Source organism: Mercenaria mercenaria, chromosome 13 (assembly GCF_021730395.1).
Source record: "Mercenaria mercenaria strain notata chromosome 13, MADL_Memer_1, whole genome shotgun sequence".
Lineage (NCBI taxonomy): Eukaryota > Metazoa > Mollusca > Bivalvia > Venerida > Veneridae > Mercenaria > Mercenaria mercenaria.
Window position 1 is genome coordinate 71,679,149 of NC_069373.1, and position 11,421 is coordinate 71,690,569.

At 34.8% G+C, this 11,421-nt stretch overlaps 1 protein-coding gene across 2 annotated transcripts in view; it reads right to left on the bottom strand.

The window, feature by feature from the left end:
• The window catches only part of LOC123528674 (ras-related protein Rap-1b), a 43,415-nt gene extending 32,214 nt beyond the window's left edge, over positions 1-11,201 (bottom strand). For both annotated transcript variants that reach the window (XM_045308579.2, XM_045308577.2), the window contains exons 1-5: positions 11,043-11,201; positions 9,821-9,897; positions 7,888-7,956; positions 6,913-6,969; positions 6,443-6,583 (exon numbers count right to left, since the gene is read on the bottom strand). In XM_045308579.2, the coding sequence (XP_045164514.1) occupies positions 6,443-6,583; positions 6,913-6,969; positions 7,888-7,956; positions 9,821-9,877 (324 nt within the window). In that variant the 5' untranslated portion in view covers positions 9,878-9,897; positions 11,043-11,201. The remainder of the gene's footprint in view (positions 1-6,442; positions 6,584-6,912; positions 6,970-7,887; positions 7,957-9,820; positions 9,898-11,042) is intronic.
• Between the last annotated feature and the right edge of the window lie 220 nt (positions 11,202-11,421).

The window sequence follows — 11,421 nt, forward strand, 5'->3', positions numbered from 1 at the left end:
CAAGGTGTGACGCCGACACGGACGCCGTGGTGAGTAGGATAGCTCTACTTTTTCCTAGAATAGTCGAGTTTAAAAACAAGAAAGTAGGTCAGTAAGTCAAGGTCAATGTCAAGTGACCCCTTATCGCTTGGGGTCATCAGGTAATTATAATTAAGCAGTCTAGGAAATATGATCTGATAATTTTTTAAGTATTTATTCCTTTATAACCCATATAACAAGTGACCCCCATGGCGGGGCCTCTTTTCACCCCAGGGGCATAGTTTGAACAATCTTGTTAGAGATCCACTAGGCAATGCTACATACCAAATATCAAAGGCTTAGGCCTTGAACTTTCAGACAAGAAGATTTTTTCCCCTATACAAGTCTATGTTAAATTTGGGACCCCAAGGGCTGGGTCTCTTTTCACCCCAGGGGCATAATTTGAACAATTTTGGTAGAGGACCACAAGGCAATGCAACATACCCAATATCAAAAGCCTACGCCTTGCAGTTTAAGGCAAGAAGATTTTTAACGATTTTTCCTATATAAGTCTATGTAAAACTTGAGACCCCCCAGGGCTGGGCCTCTTTTCACCCCAGGGGCATAATTTGAACAATTTTGGTAAAGAACTACAAGGTAATCCTACATACCAAATATCAAAGGCCTAGGTCTTGTGGTTTTAGACAAGAAGATTTTTAAAGTTTTTTCCTATATAAGTCTATGTAAAACTTGTGACCCCCGGGGAGGGGCTTCTTTTCACCCCAGGGGCATAATTTGAACAAACTTCATAGAGGACCATAAGATGATGTCACATGCCAAATACCAAGGCTCTAGGCCTTGCGGTTTTGGACAAGAAGATTTTTAAAGTTTTTCCTTTTGGTTGCCATGGCAACCACAGTTCTGCATGGAAATCAATTCTTTGAACAATTTTGAAAGGGGGCCACCCAAGGATCATCCCTGTAAAGTTAGGTGTAATTCTGCTCAGTGGTTTTCAAGAAGAAGATTTCTTTAGAAATTGTTGACGGACGAACGCTGCACGACCCACGACAGACACTGAGCGGTCACAAAAGCTCACCATGAGCCTTTGGCTCAGGTGAGCTAAAAATGGTTCCTCAGAGTTCTATTAATGGACTTGAATTCAACAAGAATTTCGGAAAAACCATGATATGGGAAACAAGGATCGAACAGTAATTACGAAACTTGGTACAATCTGACAGTTTTTAAAAATATTATTGGACATGCTTCTTTTTTTAACGGAACAAACCTGACTGCGCCAGATTTTGGACACTGGAATGCTTCCCTGTCTCAATCCATTAGCTTAATATCGTAAATATATCCTGCTTGTGATAACCAGTAAATGATTCATTAACTTTCAAAAGATTGGCTAAGATAATAATGTGGGTGGACATTAAATCAGTGATTATCTTACTTATAGATCAATTTATCTTAATATATTCATGGAAATTAATTCAAATGAAACAAGGACGAGATATGGACAAAGAATTGTTTTTACATTCAGACAGCAAGAGCTGTTATAATAACTAAAGAATATTTCATTTAACATATACTCATGGAAATTATTTTTTTGTTTAAACTAGGCTATTATAGTTATATTGAGAAAGAAAACTAGAGAATACAAGCTATATTTACATTTTAATCAAAGTTAATGTTAATATTTAGAAACACCAGTCCATTCTAACATGTTAGAAAGCACATTATCACACTAAGGAACTACTTTGTTAACCTTTAGCCTGCCGGCGGCAAGTGATTTTGCCTTTGCAACCATTGCAGACCAAGATCAGTCTGAACATCCGTGCAGGCTGATCATGGTCTGCATTGTTCACTTTTCAGTCAGTTAATTTCCAGTGAACACCATCATAAGTGGTACTGCCCAAATAGAACAAGTGAATGAAGTATTGCCATGCAATACAAAGTCCCCTACTGGAAGGCACCTAATTTGCTCTACTGCAGTATAACATAATGAACTGATATCTGTCAATGATGTACAAACAATATTGTACTACATGTACAATATGTTGTAACAACACACTTGGATTAAAATGTGCATATATAAAAACCCACAGTTGTTTTCATATTGATTTTTTTTGGGTTATCATGTAAGTTATTTATAGTAACAACAATGGGAAATTAATCTAAAAAAAAAAAAAAAAAAAAAATCTATATAATGTAAGTCCACAAGAAACTCTTTACCAGGTAGAGATAGGTCAAAATACACCTAAAAATTGGATGTAACATGCATGCTGTACCACAGAAAAGTGGTCTCTATTTTTCTCTACCGCCAGTAATATAAAAGTTACAATAAAATCTATTTATAGTAAAACAAAGGGATGTAATTCTAAAAATAAGGGTGCCTCATGGTGGTGAACATTTGGTCCAAGTTACATCAAAATCCCTCCATGCATGAAGAAGGAACTTTCCGTACAAAGTCATTCTTGAATTTGACCTTTGACCTCTAAATATGACCTTGACCTTAGACCTAGGGACCTGGTTCTTGCGCTTGACATGTTGTCTCATCCAGGGGAATATTTGTGCCAACTGATATCTAAATCCTGCTTTGCATGACAAAGTTATAGACCGGACAGGAAAAAAATCCTCAAAGTGTGACCTTGACCTTTAAGCTAGGGTACTGGGTGTTGCGCATGACACGTCGTCTCATCATGGGAAACATTTATGCCAAGTAATATTGTAATCCCTTGATGGATGACAGAGTTCTGGATCAGACAGGGAAAAAACCTTATTGACCTTTGACCTCCAATTGTGACCTTGACCTTTGAGCTAAGGGTCTGGGCTTTGCGCATGACATGTTGTCTCATCATGGGGAACATTTGTGCCAAGTTATATTAAAATCCCTTCATGGATGGCAGAGTTATGGAAGGGACAGGAAAAAAACTCTGTTGACCTTTGACCCCCAATTGTGACCTTAACCTTTGAGCTAAGGGTCCGGGATTTGCGCATGACACGTCGTCTCATCATGGGGAACACTTGTGCTAAGTGATATTAAAATCCCTTAATGAATGTCAAGAGTTATGGACCGGACACAAAACAGACCCTGTTCAGGCTATGTTAACATTTGACTGCTAAGTGTGACCTTGACCTTTGCGCTAGGGGTCTGAAAGTTGTGCATGACACATCGTCTTATTATGATGTACATTTGTGCCAAGTAATATTAAAATCCCTTCATAGATGGGAGAGTTATGGACCGGACAGGAAAAAAGCTTTGTTGACCTTTGACCTCCAATTGTGACCTTGACCTTTAAGCTAGGGGTCCAGGTTTTGCGCATGACATGTCCTTTCCTCATGGGGAACATTTGTGCCAAGTAATATTAAAATCTCTTCATGGATGGGGGAGTAATGGACCGGACAGGAAAAAAGCCCTGTTGACCTTTGACCTCCAATTGTGACCTTGACCTTTGAGCTAGGTGTCCGGGATTTGCGCATGACACATCATCCAATCATGGGGAACATTTGTGCCAAGTAATACTAAAATCCCTTCAAGGATAGATTTGTGGACCGGACAGGAAAAAAGCCCTGTTGACCTTTGACCTCCAATTGTGACCTTGACCTTTGAGCTAGGGGTCGTCTCATCATGGGGAACATTTGTGCCAAGTAATATTATAATATTAAAATCCCTTCATGGATGACAGAGTTATGGACGGGACACGAAATTGCGGACGGACGGACGGAATGACGGAAAAGTGCATTCCTATAGTCCCCGAAACTGGTTTTCAACCAGTAGGGGACTAATAATGGACCAGTCCATATTAGAAATTTAGCTGGATAAAGGTTAAATATCAAAAGGAAATAAAGTTCATACACACAGAAGTAATAAATATTTACACTAAATGAATAACTGAATATACATGTACCAAAAGTATTGCCAGGTTAAAAAAAAATCACTTTTAACTATTTAATTCCTTATTGTTTATCATTAAATACTAACCACCAACTTAACAATAAAATTGTGGGAAAAATCACAAAAAGGCTGACAATATATCTAAGTGCAAAAAAATAAAATTAGAAACAATGCAAACGTAATTAAAAAATGAAAATACTCGAAATTATAAGCTAAATTCTTTCATGACATGCAGAAAATAAACCAAAAGGTATACAGTCATTTACCCCTCCCATCATCCCTCACCCACTGCCCCAAATAAAGTTGATTATTCAAAAGTGTTAAGATAGAAAGAGTCCATTTTTGTACTAAAGGAACATAAAGATAATTGACACAGGAAACTCAAAATAACATATGAACAGGTTTATTTTCTACACATTCTATTAACAGCAACTTCTCACACAGCTATGCCTACTAAACAAAGGAATTATAAAATGGACCCTAGATAACAGCAGTTTTATAAGACCTTCATATATGTCATAACATATAATATTTACGTTCGCAATTATTTTGGATCAATGACTAAATCCAAAATGTTCAATGGGGTTGGGTTCCTCCTTGAGTCTTTCCTGCAAACTTTCATTTAAAAGTATACCTAAGTTTCCGTGCATAATCTTCACTAAAACGTTTAATATAGAATCGAAAGTGACTTGTTAAAATTCGTTGAGAGGCGATAAATAAACTATTATGCAACTGTTGCTTGCGAAGTTGACTGAAAAATAAACAGAGTGCAATAGCAGACATCTACGCACTAAATAATTAAATAACAGTAATAACAATTTTTAGAGAAAAATCAAAATTTTAGTCCTCTATGTGCTACACACTTCCAAGCAAAACTTATAAGTGCTACAAAAAATGACAACAAAAATTCTATTCACCTGATATAGAGTCCAACTTTATCTTGAAATTTAGCATCACAAACATGTCCTCAGAAATGATGTATATCTTCATAAAAACTCAACACGCTTGCTCAGATGACCGCATTAAATTCCGCAAGTTGAATATACGAATCTTAAAGCGAGTGATAATTTTCCAAAAACGAAAACAAAAAACACAAACTTAAAACAAAATTGGAGAAATAAATGTACCACTGATGAAAAATAAGTGTAGACCAAAACCTACAAACAAAATCAAGGCTCGTCTTCACGGAAATAAGATTACATACTAATGTACACTAAAGGGCAATTTTAGATCTGGTATATAATGACATAAAAGAACACTGCAATTAAATGTAAGGGCTATCACCACATAAATATGAATAAATGAATGCAAATTTATACCCTTGAAGTTTTTAAACACATTTGCAACTCCAGTATATACGTGAAGAATGTGTTAAACAGTAAATGTAACCAACGGCATTTATTCTTACACTAAAATTCGAGACATTTTCTTAATACTTCAAGACAGGTCTTTCAACTTTTACAAGATTTTTTAGTAAACTTTTTTGCATAAAAGTTCCTTCTAAGCATCCGAGAACCTATACCAAGATCAAACATTGTTTAATAATTAATCTTGAAATAATAGCACCTTTCTATTTATGTATCAAGTTCTTCATTTAACTTTTGACTTATATTCTAACATGGAGAATTCTTTTTTTCTTCTAAAATTTAACTCATGACCCGTGCAATGGGTTATTTTATCATATATAATGGGATCTTCTGTGTTAAAACTCACTGGTGACAGTGTCACATCCTTCACACAAAATATACTGAAGCTGATATATTAGAAGATAAAATGTATATATGTCAAAAGCATTAGATGATATGTGTATTGCTGATCAAAGTTGCACATGGAGAACATAATATGCAAATGAGGGCCCAATATGCAAATGAGGTCCCAAATTATGATGCGACCAAAAGGGAAAATTGAAGGAAGAAACAAAAATAAAAGTGAATACATGCAGACAGTGAAGTAATTTACATAAAGCAACCATTCCAAATCCCTGATTTAAAAAAAGGTAATGACTTTTAACTTAAGAAAAAATATATCTGAGTGTATAAAACATTTAAAAATCTCCTTCTATAAATATCATATCTTTCTTGACATATCCTGATGATGAAAACAAAGACCATATAAAGTTCAAAGATGAACGGACAGATGGCAACATCAGTGTCTTTTTTCATACTTCATTCACACTGGATTATTTCCAAAAACATATGTTAAGTAAAAGAGACTATTTTAACTGCAGGTAGACTTGTGCATCTATTCAGAATAATTTCTATCTTTTTTGAATACACGGATGATGAACAACACGCTATGGTTAGTACCAGTTTACTATCGATGTATTATTTAAACTTCCTTATTTACAAGTTACACAACTTGTGTCTGATACATGCAATTCTTATCTGGGACAAAATGAAGTTGAAAATAAATACCAACCTTCCACAAGTGGGCAGAAAAATGCTACCCATTTTAAATATACCAAAAAAATGACATGAAAAATAAATGATGTAAAAAATGCAATTTCCAGGAAAGTAAAAAAAATCATAATGTAACTGATCAGGTATTGTTAATACTACTAAACTATAATTTCTATAATTAAAGTCCTACCTCATCAGTATCTTTGACACGTAGAATCTGTTCCCGTAAATCTTGCAAATCGTTGAAAGTTGACTGAGCTGTTATTGAATACACCAACAAAAATCCTTGACCATTCTTCATATATAGATCTCTCATGGCAGTGAATTGTTCCTAGAAAAGTATTGTAACATAAGTTACATAAAGCATAATGTACATTTGAAAATAGCAATTTTTCCATCTATTCCTTGAAAGGTGATTTCAAAATACTGGTACATAAAGTAACATTTTACAGACAACCTTAGCATTTTAATTTTTAGTCACATTTCCAAGTCTGAATTTCTAAACTGTTAAGACATAAAACACAGGCCATGAATGTCCACACTTACTAAATGCATGCACAGACTGAATAATATCTACACTAGAAAATTTGCATATCATTTTTATAGACTAGGAATATTATCCTGGCACCCACAGCAAAATGTAAATATAATAAAACTTACCGTTCCAGCTGTGTCGAGGATTTCTAACATACACTGCTGCCCATCTACCTCCACTTGCTGGAATTATAACCATTTACACCCTTTCAATTAAGGTTTATTTTGCACTTTACAAACTCAAGGTGCATGTTTTCTCTTAAAGCATAAGTTATATATGTTTGAATCTAAATTCTAATCATAGTATTAACATCTGAACACAGATTTGGTTAAAGTATAATGACTCTGATTTCAGGAATTTCTACAAGGAACACAGGATGTTTTCAATCTAAGTTTCAACATTACTCACATGTTTGATACACATGTGATCCACTGTAATTAAGCATGGTTTCCTAATCAGTAAGTGGAAAAGTTGCCCATTATCATTTGTAAGAATACCAGTTAAGCATTTTTTGAGACACACTATTACATTAGTATGGCCTCATAATCTTTAAGAAGTGAGCTGCGCCATGAGAAAACCAACATAGTGGGTTTGCGACCAGCATGGATCCAGACCAGCCTGCGCATCCGCGCAGTCTGGTCAGGATCCATGCTGTTCGCTTTCAAAGCCTGTTGCAATTAGAGAAACTGTTAGCGATCCATGCTGTTCACTTTCAAAGCCTATTGCAATTAGAGAAACTGTTAGCGAACAGCATGGATCCTGACCAGACTGTGCGGATGCACAGGCTGGTCTGGATCCATGCTGGTCGCAAACCCACTATGTTGGTTTTCTCATGGCACGGCTCAAGTATAGTTTCTGCCATGGCCTCCTTCACTGCATCATTTATTCACTTAGTCAAAATTATCCAAGCTGTAAAAATTTTTCATCAAACAGCATGAAAAAAAGTATGTAGAGCAATGCCTAAAGTAACATGATTAAATGTAGAGTCAATAACAATGTTGTGCATATGTACATGACAGATCATTTTTTTTAAATACTGAAAGGTACTGGAGAACAAAAATGGCCTATTTATGTGTGACATTCTAGTGAACGTTTGTTACCTTTCTGTAGCTGTCTTCAATTGTTGGATCATATTTCTCTACAAATATACCCTGAACAAACTGTACCGTCTGAAAACACAAAAAAAACCCTTCATTTCTTAAGTTGAGAAAATCATAATATATTAATTAGACCATTGTACAGAATTTTAAATGAAATTTGGTATTTTTGTTGGTCTATGGTATAATGTGTACTATTTTACATTCAGTTAATTTTAAAGGAAGGGATGCCATATTACATTATCAGTATTAGGTTTCATTAAGGGCTGGGGTTGTGTGGATTTCCCATATAGTGTTCTGAAGCCTAGGCTATTTTTCTAGAAGCAAGTAAAGTTCTAAATGGGAGGACCCAGACCCCTTCTACTTAGTAGTTTGCATTTTCCATCTTCTACTTCAATAATTTATGAAATCCCCTGTATCAGGAATTACCTTATAAAGAATAACAAAAGATGGCTCATAAAAATTATCAACTTTTCAGTATTAAAGTGTTCATGAAAATTCATATTCTATAGCAATTTTCAAGCAACACCATTATCTGTACATACGTAGGTCAATGCAGTGTCCGAAAAATTTATAATCTTGCTGGTAGCCCAGCATATTGCCCAGAAATTTAAGCCCCCAATGTATAAACTTGCTCTATTCGAACCAGACTTACTGAGATGTGAGAATCAAAGGGGTCTGTAAAAATGTTTGGTTAATTTAAAAACATCAAAATAAACATGTGTGTCTGTTTCCAGTTATCTTATCATATTAGTCCAGGTTTTTGGGAAAAGTGCCCCTGGTCAAATTTGGAATTTTTTACATGGTAAATTGTCAAAATTAATCATATTACTTTAAATACTTTAAAACTTTATTTTCATTGGACTATACTGATTCATTCAATTGACAGGGCTGTTGAATAGTCGAGCGTTGCTGTCCTCCAACAGCTCTTGTTTTCATTCAGTGAATGAAAATAAGAGCTGTCGGAGGACAGAAACACTCGCCTATTCAACAGCCTTGTCAACTGAATAAATCAGTATAGTCAAAAAGGGGCATAATTTTGTAAAATGCAAAGTAGAGTTATGGAACTTGTGTACTGCATGTGATTGTCAGACCAAGTGTGTGAATTTCAGTCCATTCCCAGCATAGGCATTCGGTGCATTTGTAAGGTCAATAATGATGCTGTATATAATTAATCAAAATATAGTAAATGGGTGCTGGTATTAATTTTGGATCCTGGTCTGTCAGTGTCTATAAATGTTTTTTTACAATATAATACATTGTTGTTATTGACCAAACAAATGCGCCAAATGCCTATGATTCCCAGTATTGGGTACTGAGATACCTCTTTAATATATACAAAAACTTAACAAAAATTTACCAAGTCAACAAAATGCAAAGTAGACTTATGGGACCTGTGCACTGCATGTCCAATCATCACTGTGAATCAGTATATAAAGTTTCAAGTCATTCCCAATTTCATATTAGTGGGTACTGAGATACCAGCTTATAAAACAAAAATTGCTAAACTGAAAAAGCGGGGATTATTTTGTAAAAACAAGCAAAATAGAGCTATTACACCCATTTTGCAATGTAAGTCAGTTTATCACAGTGAATAATTTCAATAAATGTGTCAAGTTTCAATACATTCCCACTAGTGGTTACTGAGATACCAGCTTACATACAAAACTTAACCAAAGTGGGATGCAGACGCTGACGCAAGGGTGAGTCCAATAGCTCTACCTATTCTTTGAATAGTCGAGCTAAAAATTACTATTTCAACTAATTCTCTGCTAAAATCACATTATGTTTAAAAAATGATGTTTTCCTGTCATCCAAGTTAATATTTGACTAGTTTTAAGAAAGATACTGAATTAAAACTGAGGGAAATGTTTAGATAGTCCACAAAGCTGTTTTTAAAATAAGCTTACTTTAATGAAGAATTGAAAAAACATACCAATGCTGACTTGCCAACACCACCACTGCCTAGAACGACTAATTTGTACTCTCTCATTTTCTAGATGGCTAAAGAGCCTGCAATGAAATAATACAAAATTTATTTGCTACTCAGGTAGTGCCTTGTTATCTAGCATTTGCTCTAGGAAGTACAAAAGCGTTTGCTTTTCCTCGAGGATAAAAAGAAAATGTGACATGGGAAAATAACAACAGACCACAAGTCAAAAACCTTTACTGTACTAGTTATGTGATTTGAGCAAAAATGTTTCCGAGACACAATAAGAAAAACATACTAGATTTTTAAACAAACAAATATATTAAAAGTTGCAGTCATCACTGAACGCATGAACAGATTCTTGGTCAGGTTTCATTAATTACAGAGTTCATTTCAGCTCAGAGATATGTAGCAGTTTATAAACATCTCTGATGCTGAATTCATTTTGGAAGTGGCTAGGGGTCACATTAACTATTACGTACTAAATCACCAGTGTATAACTTATCCATGTCTTAAATACTAAAGAAAACATTAAGTTTATTATCTTAAGTTAATAAATTAATCCGGAGAAAAACAAGACTTGATAAAAGCTTCCGTTTTCGGCGTACAAATTGCTAATTATTATTTATCGATAGATTTTGATTTACACTGTTGTAATGTTGCTTTCTTGCTCACTTTAAATAAATCTTATCTTATCGAATTTTCAATAGCATTTTCCACGTGATTAATAAATTATGAATGCACTTACAGTCTATTGGATTCAAAACGAGAAAAATGCGACAGCTAACTTTTCAAATAATTTCCCGTTTTTTGTTAATACCTTTCTCAGTATTGATAATGACTACCAGACCTCTAGACAGCACTGTACGGTTTGTCTAGAGTCCGAATAACCGGACAGGTCTATAGACATCGCCATTCATTTTTGATCTGTATACAAATAATACATAAGTGTTCAACACATACAAAATATCTCTTCAAGATCTAATTTTGCTGTAAAAATTCACACTGAAGAGTTATATAAAAGATCTGGTCATGTTTCTAATATTTTTCTTAAATCATTACGGGCAATCCTCAATTTGAACCCCACCCACTTCTTTGACTTGTCAGACCATAAAATTCCGACAGATTTTTACTTTATTCGTAGTATTTGTGACAATTTAGTTTGTGTAGAATGAGAGAACGAACTTTCTGCTTACGACGGGAATAAATATCGAAACCAGCTACTAACCTGATAGACCTTTCAAACTCAGACCTGTCAAATTTATCACTCACTTCCCAGTCAGTCGGTTCAATTTGTGTAATATGGCTTCTAGTGACGTCACTTCCAATTAAGTGTTACTAAATTTGGAAAATTGTACGAGCGCACCTGCTACAATCGGAATACTCCTGGTGTAATCATTAATGTTAACTTGTTTGTTATTAAATTGTCTTAGAACATATTCTTAAACAAATACGTGCCATATACTGGAGACTATACATATATATATATATTGAAAACTGGCAATCCCTTGAGCACCGCCGCATTAAAAATTCCCTTATTAATTTTTTTTTAAAATAAGGTACAGTCTTACTGCAGTTGACCATAACCACCTCACACCTACAAGGAA